Consider the following 17,421-nt stretch of genomic DNA (forward strand, 5'->3'; position numbering starts at 1 on the left):
CTACTATGTTACCCTAAAAGCGACCTATGAACTGACCAACTTCCGCAAACTACTAAAGACCCATCTCTTTGACAAGACATACAACTAAGACCAAATCATGTGAAACTCCTACATATTTCCAGAAATGTTAATAATGCCTTCTATTATATTACTATCATGTATTCCATTACCATGCAATCCAACATTCTTCTGTAACAAAGTGCCTATTCTCTTCTCATTTCCATCATCCATGATGTTTGTAAGCCACATGCGCCTGCAAAGAGGTGGGAAAATATGGGATACAAGTGCAATAAATAAAAATATAATATATTGTGGGATATACTAGGCCTATACTGCCTAAGGATATCTGGCCTGTACCACATGTAGCATTAGTGGGTTGGATTGTGTGTCACATAACCATGTGCACACTACCATCATTCTGGCCCAATAATATCCCTCCATGCCACAGGCAGAGAAAATTCCCATCATAGGTGTCCCCTGTCAATCTGATAGGAGACAGTATTGGAACAGTGCCCCCCAAAGGGGCTCACCAGCTACTAATGCAGGCCAGATATTGCTATCTCTAAGCATTTCTCTGTCTGAGCCCAACAGCAGGCAGCAAGAGCCGAGTGCTATACAGTGCACTCCATTTAAGTGCACGTCGGGTAAGAGCATGCTCTGTTTAACTGCATGCCGTACTTCAGTCCCATTTTTGGCACCATCAATTTCTATGGGGACAAACTTCATTTTAGCGCACCACTGATAAATGCAAGATTCACTTATATGCATGGTTCAAGACCGCTCCTCTGCAGGAAAGACTCCGCATAAGTGCGTGCATGGAATATGGAAGCCGATTGGCGCGACTGACAACCGAGATTTCAAATTTACCGCCTCTTTAACTGCCCCAGGCAGATAAGAGGAAAGAATGTTGTTGGAGCATGCACCGGGGTCGACATCGTCATTGCGGCGGCAGAAGAACTGTAAGACTTTAACACTGGCTGAACGAATAGAAGTTCTTAAAAAATTAGAAAACAAAGAGTCAAGCATCTATTGCTAAAGAATATGGTGTCAATCCCAGACAAATTTCACGTGTCTTGAAGCAGAAAGACCAGCTTCTGGAAGACTGGCAAAACAATACAAATCCACAACTGAAACGAAAATGTGCGGGAAAAGCTGAGGAGGTAGAATATGCTCTTCTTCGGTGGTTTTCTCGAGTCAGGAGCAGACAGTTTCCTGTCAGTGGTCCACTGCTTATGGAGAAAGCTAACCAGGTAGCAGAAAGTCTTGGACTGACTGAATTCAAAGCCACTGTTGGATGGTTGGAAAGATGGAAGGAAAGGAACAGCATAAAATTCAAGAAACAGCATGGTGAGAAACAAGACGTTGATGACTTTGGTGCTGAAAATTGGGTTGTTTCAGTTCTTCCTACCATCTTGAATGAGTTTGCACCTCGTGACATTTTCAATGCTGACAAAAATGGTCTCTACTGGCGAGCGATTCCTAATGGAACACTTGCATTCAAACATGCCGAAACTACTGGAGGTAAAACATTGAAGGACCGACTGACAATCCTCCTTTGCTGCAATATGGATGGGAGTGAGAAGTTGGAACCCCTCGTCATTGGAAAGAGCAAACAGCCCCGTTGCTTCAAGAAAGTTAAGCGACTTCCTGTGTCATATGAGGCTAACGCAAATTCGTGGATGACTGGTGAAATTTGGAAGCAGTGGCTAAAGAAGTTAGACACTAGAATGCGGGCACAAAAGCGTCAGATTTTGCTGCTTTGTGATAACTGTGCTGCACACAGGGATGATGTCAGACTGTCTAACGTCAAGGTGGTCGTCCTCCCACCAAACACTACCTCTCTGATCCAACCTCTGGATCAGGGCATAATAGCCAATTTCAAACAACATTATCGGGCTCTTGTGCTAAGTCATCTGATGAGTGTTATGGATGACCAGACTGGCAAGGATAAACGTGCTGTTGAACTGGCTCGTAATCTATCACTGTTGGACTCCCTACATATGCAGAAAGAAGCCTGGAATCATATTACACAGGGAACCATTGTGAACTGCTACAAGCGGGCAAGCTTTGTTAAGGATGTGGAGAGGGACAAAACAGGTACAGCTGTTGCAAATGCGTCAGATGAACAGGTTATTGACATCTCAGCTGGTGTTACTGAAGAGGAGTTCCATCGCTACGTAGCTGTTGATTACGATCTACAAACAGCTGAAGACAGCACTGATGTTGAGATATGCTCCTACATGCAGGCAACAACGGCTGATGATGGAATAGATGAAGAAATCAGCAGCGAGGTACATGCTCATGAAATTCAACAACCTCCTCCTGGCACTTTTGCAAGAGCGCTGGAGAGTCTCAACACCGTGCGGGCCTATCTGGAGGCCACTGGATGTCAGTGCTATGACAGTTTTTACCGTCTGGCAGACGTAGTCTATGGAACTCACAGACCCAAGAGTGTACAGAGGACTATAACTGATTACTTCAAGCAAGCCTAATGTCAGTTAACTGAGACTGTATACTGTACGTATAATAATAAACAGTACTGTACATATGTTTATCAGATGTCAAGCTTCTTTGGGTCACAATGGTTAAGTGCATGCTCTGGTTAACTGCATGCATTTCTTTGGTCCCAGACCCTTGCACTTAAGTGGATTGCACTGTATATCCCACTGGCCCATGCCCAGCTTGTATACAAAACATAGCAAACTACTTAAAGCTCTGTTGTCCAGCACTGGCCAAAAGTCAGGTATGAACCATGAAGTGTCCTTTGTCAGTGCACAGAGTTTGCTCTCTGTTCAGCATGCTGCATCACCCCACAGCAGTCACAGCTGAGGGCTTTGTAATGTGCGCAAACAGCTGCTTTCTATATATTTACAAATATACAGAAAAATAAATGTATGAGCAGATAAAATGATAAATCGTTCAGCCTCACAATCCACTGATTTCCCTTTGTTCCATCCTCAACAGCCTGGAATTGCTGGTTACAGAGTTGGTCTCTCACCATGCCAACCTCTACTGGGCCCAGCAACCAGATCCTGCAACATCCCACAACATTTATTTCAACAGTTAAAAGGCAAACAGTGACTCAGGGCAGCTTCATACCAGAGTGGAAGAATGGGTTCCGAGGTCTTGCCTTAAGTGGGAGACACTTAGCAACAGAGCATTTTAAAGAAATTGAAATGGTTTCAATCAGATATTTAAAAAATATATACAGATGAAAAGAAAATGTTAGACTTCCTCAATCATGGCACTACGGTATCTAATGTCTGAATGCTGAGTGCTGATGTGAAAGCTATTCATAGGCAGACCATTGCATGTAATTGGATTCTCAGGGGAAATTAGTTCTGCTGGCTGGTGCCTGTGGAACTTGGAAATGATGTAATGTGGTGTCACAGGTGTAGAATGTGGTATTATTAACACAAGGTACCCCCCCACCCCCGCAACATTCTGCTAATGTTCTGGTTTGAAAATGGTCAACATTAACATCCATCTCTGTGGAATGCCCAAAGTTGTGACCCATTTTCTCAAAAAAGAACACTCAAAAACAAGCCACTAGGATGTCTTGCAGCATTCCTAGTAAAAAGGCCACACAGAAGTCCCTGCAGGGCAAAAGGGCTGCCTAGTGGTCAGTGTAGTAGTCTTAAACAACAGGACCAGATTACACATCCTAGCTTAATTCATTTATATTTTATTGTGAGCCCTCCAGAAACAGATAAAAACTGACTGTACCTAAGGTACACCACTACAATAGCCATCAGGTTTGCAGATGTTTTATAAATATAGGCACAATAGGTATTTCTACATTCCAGGAGGGCTCACATATTTGTACAGAAGGAGTTAAAGTGGGAGTTGAATGAGGGTCCCATTGTTCAAAGTCCACTGCACTGGCCACTAGGCTACGCCTTACACTTTCTTGCTGCTCTATTAGGAATTAGGCATAATACCTGAAGCTGGTATAGAGCCTGATATCCATTGTCACTTTCACTTCTTAGGGGGGTAGGTAACCATAGGGGATTAAGGTGGGGTCATGCCTTAATCTCTCCACTGGTCAGCTGCTCAGTCAAGGCACCTTTTTGTGACTCAGTCATGACTAAAACAGGTCTACATAGAAATGTCCTTTTTTTTTTGCCTTGAAAGTTTGCTGAAAGATGTCCTAATTTTGGGCACACCCTAGTCCCGCCTAAAACATGCCTCCAACTCACCCCCTTGCTATTTGGACAAACTGCGATATAAAACATTGAATTCCATCTTTCACAAGTCGTGATTTGGATGTGCTCGACAGAAGCATTTTTTTGGCCCTTTTGAGATGCTTTTCAGCTTTGAAAATAAGAGTCATAGAGGGGCATAATCGAAAGGGGCGCCCATGTTTTCCTGAGGACGTCCTCGCAGAATTGGGGAGGGGGCATGGGTGCTGTGGCACCACCAAAGATTTGGAGGGAGCAGGAGGCGCACCAGGTACTCCCCACTCACACCGAACACCCTGCTGCCACAGTCACCACTGCTACTTCTGCTGTTTCAGCCATGGTGGCAAAAACAAAGAAAAAGATCACGAGGCCGCCCTGTTCCTGCTCATGGCTGCCAGTCCCACCTTCCCCAACATCATTTCCTGTTCTGGGACAGAGCCAGCAGCTGCAAGTGGGAATAGTGCAGCCCTGCAATCTTTTTCTTTGTTTGTACCACCACCAGTGGTAGCCTCTGCAGAGGCTGAATGATGGGGAGGGGGGACAGATGCCAAATGGAAAGGGGGAAAGAAGTGGCAGATGCTGAATAACATAGGAGGGAGAGAGAGAAGGCAGCTACTGGATGGAACTGGGGAGAGAGAATAGATGCTGGAGGGGGGAGTGAAAGAGGACAGATGCTAAATGGAAGGTGAAAGACGGAGGGGGTAGATGCTGGATGGAAAGGGGAGGGAGAGAGAGAGGGCAAATTTTGGATAGAAAGGGGAGAGACGGGGTACACACTGGATGGAAAGGGGAGAGAGAGAGGGGGCAGATGCTAGATATAAAGGGGTAGAGAGAGGGGGAAGACACTGGATGGAAGGGGGAGAGAGAGAGGGAGGCAATCGCTGGATGAAAAGCGGGAGAGAGATTGGGCAGATGCTGGATGGAGGGGGAGAAGAGAAAAAGGTCAGGTGCTGGATAGAAGTAGGAAGAGAAAGGGGCAGATGCTGAATTTTGGATATGAATTTAGATTGCAGCTTTCTTAATAATAGCTCAAGGCAAGTGACATTCAGGTACAGTAGGTATTTTCCTGTTCCTGGAGGGGTTAAAATGTAAGTTTTGTACCTGATTCAATGGAGGGTTAAGTGACTTGTCCAAGATTTCAAGGAGCAGCAGTGACTTCCCCGTTTCTCAGCCTGCAGCTCTATTAGGTACAGCTAATACAGATAGCACATATTATCTATATTTGGTAACTCAACCGCTTGCTAAAGACTAGGTACATTATGTTATGGTTGTCAGTAACTTCAGGATTTCTGTTAAAGTGGTGCTGAACAGTACTGTTCACATGGCCAACATGAAGATGCCGGACAGCGCTGAGCTAGGGCTGACAGAGAGCCAAGTATTAAAGTACCTGCATATATTTCTAGGTTACTGCAAATATTTTTCTGTTTAATTTGCTGCATTGTTTGCCATGCATTATTTTGATTTTTTTGGTACATAATTCCCTGAAGTGTATTACAGTATGCATAATACCATCAGCAACAGTGGTACTGGGGAAGGCAGCTGGTAGACAGCGAAGGGGTCTTTCTCTGCTGTGTTCAACAGTGTCCCCACTGTCCTCTTTTTTTTTTTTTTTTTTTTAAGTGGTGCTTGTACAGAAGGAGCAGTGTTCCCTCTATGCTGCACTATACATCTGCTGAGTAAAATTCAGAGTAGCTATAAACATAGTTAAACTACAAGCGAACAAGGAGGGAAAGCATGCAGAGCATGGCTCATGGAATTCTTTCCAGTCTCCCAGCAACCACCCCCCCCCCAGCTTTAAACAGATACACTCCTCCCCTACCTTAAATCCCACTTCCATCCCACCACATTCAAAATGTCAACAACCAGTAAGCAAGAAAAATGAAGAACAAGCACACAAACCATCCCTGCCCCCTCTGCAAAACTAAAAATTCAAGAACCAAGAGGCCTTTATTCTTATGGCCTCCCACAATGAGTTTATTACCTTATCTCCCTCCTCCAGGGCGGCAATACTCCAACCAGCACAGCATCAAAAGCATTGAGACTGGCAGGTGCGGGGTCTTGAACATGAAATAGGAAATTTGAAGGGGAGGAAGCAGGCAGGCCTTGAGCTTGCACAGATGCTCAAGGCCCCCTGCCCGCCAGCCTCTATGCCTTTGGTGCATTACTGGTTGGAGTATGGCCACCCCAGGGAAGGGAGATAAGGCACTAAACATGACACTGGGGCAGGGAGGTGGAGAGAAGTGCTGGAGACTATGGGGGAGGGGAGGAGAGAAATGCTGGACACCATGGGGGGGCTTCAAAGTTAGGGAAGAATGCTTACATATATAGATTCTGCTGACTGTGTGAGCATAAAGGGGAACAGCTTATTTTTATCAGCATTTTTTAGACTGTTCTAAGAGAATTCTAATGCTGCTTTCCTAACTCCATACCCTCAGATTTCCTAACTCAAGTTCTCATTTCCTAGATGCTCACAGTGTATCCTTCTACTCAAAAAGAATGACTTGTATTAGAATGTATTTGACTAAGAAATATACGAACTGGACAGAAATTTTATGCAGAAAACTATCAAAGTACAAGAATGTGGTCATTTTCAAACTACACCCCTTGGCTCGCTTATCTCATCTCATGGTTTCCAATATCATCTCTATGCCGATGACACCCAGCTTTATCTCTCCACACCAGACATCACTGCAGAAACCCAAGCCAAAGTATCGGCCTGCTTATCCGGCATTCCTGCCTGGATGTCCAACCGCCACCTGAAACTGAACATGTCCAAGACAGAGCTTATTGTCTTTCTCCTCTCCCTCCACTCTCTATCTCTGTCGATGGCACCCTCATCCTCCCTGTCTCATCTGCCCGCAATCTCGGAGTTATCTTCGACTCCTCCCTCTCCTTCTCCGCGCATATCCAGCAGATAGCTAGGACCTGTCGCTTCTTTCTCTATAACATCAGCAAAATTCGCCCTTTCCACACCACCTGAACTCTCGTACACTCTCTCATTACCTCTCACCTTGACTATTGCAACCTACTCCTCACTGGCCTCCCACTTAGCCATCTATCCTCCCTTCAATCCATTCAGAACTCTGCTGCACGTCTTATCTTCTGCCTGGACCGATATGCTCATAATCACCCTCTCCTCAAGTCACTTCACTGGCTTCCGATCAGGTACCGCATACAGTTCAAGCTTCTCCTACTAACCTACAAATGCACTCAATCTGCAGCCCCTCAATACCTCTCTACCCTTATCTCCCCGTACGCTCCTACCCGAAACCTCCGCTCACAGGACAAATCCCTCCTCTCTGTCCCCTTCTCCACCATCGCCAACTCCAGGCTCCGCCCTTTCTGCCTTGCCTCTCCGTATGCTTGGGAACAAACTTCCCTGAGCCCATACGCCAAGCCCCATCCCTGCCCATCTTCAAATCCTTGCTCAAAGCCCATCTTTTCAATGTCACCTTCGGCACCTAACCATTTCACCTCTATCCATTATCAATAGAAATCAAGCAAAATAAAACATGGAAAAGAAAATAAGATGATACCTTTTTTATTGGACATAACTTAATACATTTCTTGATTAGCCTTTCGAAGGTTGCCCTTCTTCCTCAGATCGGAAATAAGCAAATGTGCTAGCTGACAGTGTATATAAGTGAAAACATTCAAGCATTACTATGACAGTCTGACAGGGTGGGAGGAGGGGGGTGGGTAGGAAGTATGCATGGGGACATCAAAGCATATCATTGATATTCTAACAGGGTGGGTGTGGATAGGTGAGGGGAGGGTGGATCAACAGAGACATACAGTTTTATGGTTTATAATGGGCTATAATGGTTTATAATGGGCTAGCACATTTGCTTATTTCCGATCTGAGGAAGAAGGGCAACCTTCGAAAGCTAATCAAGAAATGTATTAAGTTATGTCCAATAAAAAAGGTATCATCTTATTTTCTTTTCCATGTTTTATTTTGTTTGATTTCTATTGATAACCTTAAGAGTGGACTAACACGGCTACCACACTCCTCTACCTCTATCCATGAAATTTGGACTGCCCCAATTTGACTGTCTGCATATGTTGTCCATTAGATTGTAAGCTGACTGCACATTTTGTCCATTAGATTGTAAGCTCCTTTGAGCAGGGACTGTCCTTCTTTGTTAAACTGTACAGCGCTGCGTAACCCTAGTAGTGCTTTGGAAATGTTAAGTAGTAGTAGTAGTAGTAGTATTTATATTAAATCCTGAAGCTTTCCTTTTAACAGGAATTACACTTTAAAAGCTATGCCATTCCCAGTAAATGATGTTGCGTACGCCTTCCGGATCAACCCCGAGAAAACAGAGGAGGCTCTGCACAAGGTAAGGAGTGCTATTGTTCTCAGAAATGGCAGCAGGCCATTATATGAGTCCTTCAGTCTCTTCGAGCCCAGATTTAAACATAGGCAAGAGCCTCTGATGCTAAAGTTTGGTAGATGCCAGAATGTCTGTGCCACTCCCATGTTTCAATCCGGAGCTTAGACTGCAGTGTCTCTGTCCTGTATAGCTGCTGATTCTATACAGCAGCAGCAACTCCCCTAGCAAATTTCAGCCTGCAAGCCCTCTGGTGCTGACAGATGCTGCAGTTCCCTGCCTCCTCCTCTTAGATAGGTTTCCATGATAATTGGGGAGAACACAAAAGTAGAAGAGAAGAAGAGGCATGGAGGAAGTGCTATGGAAGGGTGTGTTAACTTCTGGAAACTAGTCAAGAAATATATTGTTAGCCCAGTGAAAAGCCTTGTTTTCTCTCGGTGAGCTCTGCCCCAGCTAATGAGGTTATAAACGAGGGATTATAAAAGATACTAAAACATTGCTAGACTAGCTTTGTGTATTGTATGGAACTAATTTTGCTGTATTTGAAAAGGAGCTTCTTATGGATGATATATTTTTTTCCGCTTTGTTCCCTCCCAATTCACTTTCTCCCAGTTAATGGCATCATCAATGAAGGACTACAAAAAATATGAAATGCTGAGGATTCACACTGCTAGACTAGCTTTTTATATCATTTGGGATTCAGCAGAAGCTGAATTTCAACTTTTTGCTGCCTTGTTCCCTCCCAGTTGGCTCTGTGCCAGCTAATGACGTCATCAATGAGGGACTAAAAGAGACACCAAAAGGTTGAGATGTCATGCTGAAGGGGGGTGCCAAAGGGGCAGACACCTTTCCATGCCCCTTTTGGGACCTTTGCAGAATTGTTGTATAATGCATTCTTTTAACTGTTGTAGGGATTTGTAATTTCCTTTGAATTCCCCCCCCCCCCCCCCACCTTCTGTTCTCCAGCTGTCACTCTTCTGAGAGACCGCATTTAGCTACTTGGATCCACCGCTGAGGAATGCCCTTCCTCCCCCCTCCCCCTCAGGTCAGCCCCTTCACTTCAGTCCTTTAAGGCTTACAAAAACTAGTCAAATATTCCATATTGATAGATGAAATAAAAAGAAAAAGGGGAGAAAGTAGGACCAGCGGAGAGGGGAGTTAAGTAGCAGAGGAGCTGAAGGAGGAGGAAAAGAAAAATGTTTTGAGAAGAGCCTAGTTGCCAGTGACTGGATTAATTCTGTGGTATATCAAATGCAGGAAATAAATAAAATAAATAAATATGAGTAACTACAGGCCTATCTCTCATTTATTGTTAGTAGCAAATATGATTGAAGCATGTGTAACTCTTCAGTTGCAGGATTATACAGAGAAAATTCATGGTTGGATCCAGGACAGTCAGGGTTCTATCCTGGTTATAGTACTGAAATGGTTTTAGTAGCATTGTTAGAGGATATACAGAGATGTTTAGATCAAAGGGTTTGGGATTGCTGATTTTATTAGTCCTTACAGCTGCCTTTGGTACAACAGATTGTATTTAAAAATGGTTGAATAGATTAGAGAAGGTAGGCATAGGGGGCATTGCATTACAGTGGTTTACTTCATTTTCATATGAAATTCTTTCAAAGTTTGGACAGAAAGGGGCAAATCTCAGGTACCTACATTAACGGAAGGTACTCCACAAGGATCTCTGCTTTCACCTTTGTTGTTTAATGTGTATATACATAATTTAGCAAAGTCTATTAGATTCTTTGGCTACAACCCATATCTTTATATGCTCATGACGTACAGTTTTTCATGTCTTTTGAAAAGATGAAACATCAATTGGAGAGTTGTATGAAAAATATTTATTTATGGATGACCTCTTATTTCTTAACGATGAATGTAGTTAAAACAGAAAATATTATGGGTAGGACACATCATATTGTCAATGGAATTAACAGCAATTAATTGCCTGAATTACGATATAAAAGTTAATTCATAGGTCGAAACTTTAGGAGTACTTCTTTCTTCCTCACTTACTCTAGACACTCAAATTGACCTGGTAGTGAGAAAGGCATGGGTAAAATTGTCAATTAAAGCCTTATCTCTATATTCAAGATTTTCATATTGAGGTACAGGTGATTATGTTAAGTCATATATATTATTGTAATGTAATTTATCTGGGGCTTCCAAAGATGATGCTAAAGAAATATCAGAGAATTCAGAGTATCACAGCCCATATGATTACTTATAAGAAAATATGGGATAATGCTACATCTCTATGGTACATTGGCTACCTGTAGAATTAAAGTTTTGTGTATACAGTTTAAAGTCTTGCATGGGATATGACCAGTTTGAGGATGAATTTGAAAGTCCATGCATACAAATGAGGGTTGCATTCTAAGTATGTTCATAGCGTTGAACTCCCCTCCCCCCTTCAAAGGAATTCAGGTTAGGGAGAACATAGGCTCATAATCAAAAGCAATCAAAAATGTGGATTTTTAAAGATTGTTATCATATATTAATAATGTATAAGGGACAGAAAAGTAGCTATGCAAGTTTGGGGATGTGGACTGAATGTTAAGATTGTATCTTTGTTTTATTTCAAATTGTATCCTGCTCTATACAGCCTCAGGTTGAAAGTTGCAGGCTATAAAAGTCTGTAGTAGATTTAGAAATTAAATTAAATTAAATTAAATTGGAAGCCCAGTTAGTAGAGAGGGCAGAGTACCATAGTACCTGTTTCTGGTGGAGAGCTTGAAGGCACCATGCTGAATTCTGCTATCAGAGTTTCTGCCAGAATAGACAGTAAGTGTAAAGGGGATCTGCCCTGAAAGGGAGGATCTGGATGGGGTGATCAGAGGCTTTCAGCCTGCAAGCTTGACTTTCATGAACATACATTATGAATTTTAAATTATAAATATGTTGGTTATTGTATTGTACAATTTGTTTTGTATTATTATTTTGTACTGGATTGTGAATGTTGAGTTGTAATCCACTTACAATCCCAAAAATAGCTTGGAATAGAAATTTTGAAAATAAAAATGTTAAAAAGAGGGGGCTGAAGGAGGTATTTTCATGCTTGTCATTAGGTACTCCCATTGAAAATCAGACTCTGAAGTCTGAATCTCTCCCTGATAATTTCCTGGTGCAGACCATCACAGTCTCCAATATTCAAAGAGCACACATGTACCAGACAGCAACAGAAAGCAACAAATGGGGAAAGCAAGCAGAGCATGGATCTTTCAATTATTTTCAATTCCTCTATGCATGTATATCCGTGTGTGTGCACATGTGTTTGTATTTGTGTTGTGTGTGTGTTTATGTACCCATCTATCTGTTTCTGTCTCTGACCTTCAGGCAGCAGCAGGGAGGCAATTTGAACGGGGCGGTACCCAAACATTCCATTGGTTTGGAAAGAATATTAAAATAAAACAGTGTGTAATAATATATTTAACCACTAGATGTCACTGCCAACATGCTAAAAAGGATGAATTTTTACAGTTTAACTACAGGGTGTCACTGAACCAAGGCAAAAGATATTGCCATACTTCATCACTAGACAGTACACGTAGCACCCAGTAGTTTTGTCATTAGGGTATCACTATATGTAGTACACATTAAGACATTTATATGGTTCAGTCACTAGGTTTCAGAGTAGAATATACAACAAAGAAAATGAATACACATTTGACTCATTAAGAGCCAGCCCAGCAGGGATTGGGGTGTAGAAGCAAGGCGAAAGAGGTGCCTGGTAGGGGAAGCATTCTGAACCTTCTACATGTGTGTCTCTGCATATTTCTGTGTGTGTGTGTGTGTGTGTTTGATTGTATTTAAATGCAAGTATCCATGTTTTGTTTGTATGTGTATCTGTGTATATTATAATTTTTATTTCTTTTAATTGGCATTTATATTCTGGTTTATTATAGCATGATTCAAGATGGATTATATAATATCAGGAATTATTTAAAATATATATTCGAGGATCATGTGGTACCATGCTGGAGACAGATGCTGCAATTGTTCTTTGAGGACGCGGGTTTGGCCAAGGATTTTATCGCATTTTTAAACCTGGGCTCCAGGGGGTAACTTTCTGGGCTAAGTACTGTTTTCGGGATCACATGGGCCTCATCATGGGGTTGTTGGTTTCTCCTCCATATACTTAAGTGCTCATTTTGGACCAGGCAGTGGTTTTTCCTTTTGCCATTGGTGGTATTCTTACTTTCCCTACCCTGCTGTTTTTCGAGGTTATCTCTGCTACTGGTGGTTTTTATCTTGTAGCAGTTGCTGATTTTGCAACTCTGTTTTGGTTTCTCATGGTGGGGAAAAGTGAGAGTTCCTCAACTGCTGGAATTCAAGAGTGAAGGGATCAGGAAAGGTGTTCATAATAGGAGATTTTTTTTTCATTATGGTTTATTTCCTTTTGGGGGAGATCTGCTGCTAGGGAGAGAAGGGGTACAGGAGCATGAGGGGTTTGGAAGGGAAAGGGGATGGGACTTGATTATACCACCTTTCTGTGGTTACAGTTAAAGTGGTTTACATATTATATACAGGTACTTATTTTGTACCTGGGGCAATGAAGTGTTAAGTGACTTGCCCAAAGTCACAAGGAGCTGCAGTGGGAATTGAACCCAGTTCTCCAGGATCAAAGCCTGCTGCACTAACCATTAGGCTATTCCTCCATTTGGGAGTGTCTAAGAAGGATGGGTTGGGAGACACTGGTTGTCAGGGGGGGAGGGGGTTGTTCTAGGGTTGTTTGGGAGGTTTGTTTCTATGTTTGGGGTTTTTGTTTGGTGTTACCAGTGGGGGGGGGGGGGGTTCTCCCTCCCTCTCTCTCTCTCTCTCTCTTCTTCTTCTTCTTCTTCTTCTTCTTTTGGCATCCATAGGAATGTCAAACATGGGGGAGGATGTAGGCTGGAATGTCTTCCCTTTTATGGAGTACACTGCTTGCAGATTGCTACTGATTTTGACACTAGCGATGGTGGGAGTTAAGCTGGTGTCTTGGAACATCGGTGGCATCACATCACCTATTAGGCAAGGCAAGCTCCTGCAAGTGTAAGCAAAAGGCACAGGTGGCTTTGCTGCAGGAGACACATTTAAATTCTATAGGACACAAGAAACTATGTCACTGGTGGGTGGGGGATTATCTGGATGGCCCTACGCCCAATAGGAAAGCTGGGGTCATCATATTGTTTCATAAGGGTTTGCTTCTGGAGAAAAAGCGTCATTATAGATCCATTGGGATGCTATATAATAGTGCACATGGTGTTGAACCATGCACCTGTGGTGTTGGTGAATGTCTATGATCCCTTCACTATGATAAATCTACTTTTAAAACTCTAATTGGTCATCTTCAAACTTTTGACATTGTGTTCCTATAATTATGGGGGGTGATTTTAATTCTGTATTTGATCCTTTATTGGATCGTTTTAATCGGTCTCAAGTCTCCCTGGTAGACTACTCGAGGGGAATTCCTATGTTGTGTAATGTGCTTGACTTATTGGACTCCTGGTGGTTCTTTCACTCTAGTGAGCGTGATTATATTTACCATTCTCGAGCTCATGATACTTTGTCCCGCATTGATTATCTTTTAGTGTCCTCTGCATTGGCTTCTTTTTTGCAGCAGGCTATGATTGGTCCTATTCATGTGTCCGATCATGCTTTGATTTGCATTGTGTTGGATTGGGGCCTGGAGGATGTGAGGGTTTTTTTGCTGGCAGTTCCCTAGACATTTATATTATGATACCAAATTTCATACTTACCTGCGGGACAAATGGCAAGACTACGTGGACCACAATAAAGACTGTTTCCCTTTAAATCCTATTCTTTTTGGAGAGGTTGTGAAAGCAGTCTTAGTGGGGAAGTGTTCTTGTATGCAGCAAATAAGAAAAGACCTGGTGCGGCAGAGTTACTTTGTTTAAAGGCTTTATTAAGAAAGATCGGAAATTGTTTGTTTCTCATCTTACTGCTTTTAATCGGGCTTGTAGCTATCTTCTCAGTTGGCACTCAATCAGCTCGTCCATGTGACGACTCAGAAATGGTTTGCCTATTTTAGCTACCAGTTGTTTAAGCATGTGAATAAACAGGGGAGTTTGCTAGCCTGCTTGGTGCTAGTCTGGGAGTCCGCTTTGGGTGGCAGAATTAATTGATGGGGCCAGTCGCTATGTTCGGTCTGAGGAGGATATTTGTTCTGTTTTCCAGGACTTTTATGCACATCTTTATTCTTTGCCAGAGGATGTGGGTCTGGAAAAAACATCTTATCTTGCTGATCAGGACTTGCCTCATTTGTCCAATTTGCAGCCTGCCTTGCTTGATGCGCCTATCTCAGAGGATGAGGTGGAGTGGGCAGTTAAGCCAAGCCCTCTTCATAAGGCTCCTGGGGTGGACAGCTTGCAGTCTGAATTTTATAAACTGTTAGCCCTGGCTGTCATCCCTACTTTGACCATGGTGTTTAATTTTTATACTAGTGCGGAATCCTGACGGACACTTTACAAACGGCCATAGGCGGTCGGTGGCCAAACTGTTTGGGGGGACTAGAGGGGGTGGGGTTAGGGGTAGAGCCGGGGTGGAACTTATATCCACAATTGACAACACAGAAAAAAAAATAAGTAAAAATAAAATAGTCACAATGAATACCTTTTATTAAATTTAGATATTAGATATGTATCATATGCCAAAGAATAAAGTGGTTGCTCAAAGCATATACTAACCATAATCGCTCAACTGTAAAGCACTATGCACAAATTTGTGCAAAAACTCACTCAGAACCTTACTGTACCATAACACTAGGCAGACCCTAATACACCAATATACCACCCATATGGAAAATGCAGACCGTCAACAATATGAAACAAGGGATCATAATATCATAATTCTCATGTAGAGCCACAAAACACCCTTTTAGGGTGGATAGTGTTCACAATGAGCTCCTTTTATTAACGACCATATGTAGATCCTTCAAGAGGTAGTGTATCATGATTTAGGCTCTACACCCTTTCTGATGTTTTGGTGCCACCTCAGTAAGGCCAACACACAATCTCTCCACTGCAAAACACTATATACAAACTTGTGCAAAAACACACTCATAACCTTACCAAACCATAACAGCACTAATTCCAAGGACAGGACGAGCTACAACCTTATGTGTGGAAAGGCAACACTATAATTACACCGGGCTCTAAAACACCAGTACACAACCTAGTGAAGCAAAAAACATAACAAAATGCTGGCAAATACTACACGCTAGCAGAATACTGCATCTTGATCACGCATGAAAAACACATGACACAACAGATATGAAGGCAAAACTGGAAATTACCTCAAGAAGTCAGACTCAGCATGCAGCAATACTAGAAAAATTGAAACTTACATGCAAAATATCACAGATGCACATTTCCAAAAGCTGATATTTCAATTAATAAATTCAGAATAAAATTCTTCTTTCTACCTTGTTGTCTGAGCATTTTATTTTTGTAGTCACGCTGGTCCAGTGTCTATTTTCTGTTTTTCCTGTTTTTGCAGTATCCCCTGTCCATTTTACATTTCTTCTGTCTTGTTCACCATTCATCTTCCCTCTGTGTCCCTACTGGTCCCGTCCAGCATCTCCATTCTTTGTGTCCCTGTCCCTATCTTCCATCTGCCCTCTCAGTGTCTCTGTCCTCCCATTACATTCAGCATCTTCCCCCTGTGTCTCTCTGTCTTGTTCATTCCTGCATTTCATCCTGTTTGTCCCTCTCCACCCTACCCCATTGTGTCCAGCATTGCCCCTGTGTGTCCCTTTCCCTATGCTTTCTCCATGCCCTGCATCTCTTCTCGGTCTCCCTGACCTTCCACTCTTCTCTGTCTTTCCTTCCTCCTGCACTTCTACTCTGGGGCCTGAATGCCTTCCTCTTTCCCCCACCCATGGTCCAGTATTGCTCTCTCTTGGGTCTCCAATATATCTCCCACTTTCTTCCACTCCGTCAATACTCTCTCTCTCTCTCCCCCCCCCCCCCCGTATCTATCCTCTTATTCTCCGATCTAGCACCTCTCCCTCCCTCCACAAATCCAGCGTTTCTCCCCTTTCCTTTCACCCCAACCTCACGGTCCCAACTCCCAGCGGCTCTGATTCTCACTCTCCTCTCTGTGGTCCGATGGTGCAACTAATTTGTCTTGATCGCTGAGGGCAGCGACACCGAAGCGATTAAGGCAAGCTGCCTCGGTCTTCCCAGTGATGCCTCCCACCCATGCGGAACAGGAAGTTGCATCAGAAGAGGTCGGGAGGCATCACTGGGAAGACCGAGGCAGCCTGCCTTAATCGCTGCAGTGTCGCTACTGACAGCGATCAAGGCAAATTAGCAGCACCATCAATCGGACCGAAGACAGATGCCTGGGCCACACCTGAAGTAAACTAATAGCCTACAGAGCCTGGAGATCGTGAGGGGGGGAGACCGATCGCTGCAGTAAGAGCTGGTAGGCTGGGTTTTAGTTGCTGCTGAAGGCTTTAAAGTTGGAGGTTCATCTTGTTCAGGAGCCTATGATCAGGCACCTCTTTGACCACCAGCATGGGGGGGCTGAGAGAGGGATGGGTTCAGGACATTTGGAGCAAGAGGCAGGCGGGGAAGGTCACAGCTGGGAAGCCTCTTATACGGGGCGCCTATGCAAACAGCCCAAATTGTAGTGCTTCTCAAACTGGGCAAAGATCCCCATTGTGTGGACTCTTATCACTCCATCTCCCTTATACCATTCGAAGCTAAGTTGTATGCTAAAATCTTGGCAAATCATCTGGCCCAGGTTATGCCTCAGCTTGTGGCGGCTCCCCAGGTGGGTCTCAGAGATCTCGCTCAGTGGTGAAGAATATGCAGCAGATTTTGGCTTCTTTGGAGGTGGCACATTGCTCTATGCCTCTCTGCTTATCAGCATTGATGCAGAGAAGGCATTTGATAGGG

At 43.3% G+C, this 17,421-nt stretch overlaps 1 protein-coding gene across 1 annotated transcript in view; it reads left to right on the forward strand.

The window, feature by feature from the left end:
• The window catches only part of CARMIL2 (capping protein regulator and myosin 1 linker 2), a 591,305-nt gene that overhangs the window by 91,560 nt on the left and 482,324 nt on the right, over positions 1 to 17,421 (forward strand). Inside the window, 1 exon segment of the mRNA XM_030203654.1 lies at positions 8,431 to 8,524. Coding sequence (XP_030059514.1) covers positions 8,431 to 8,524 — 94 coding nt within the window.

Source organism: Microcaecilia unicolor, chromosome 5 (genome assembly GCF_901765095.1).
Source record: "Microcaecilia unicolor chromosome 5, aMicUni1.1, whole genome shotgun sequence".
Classification (NCBI taxonomy): domain Eukaryota; kingdom Metazoa; phylum Chordata; class Amphibia; order Gymnophiona; family Siphonopidae; genus Microcaecilia; species Microcaecilia unicolor.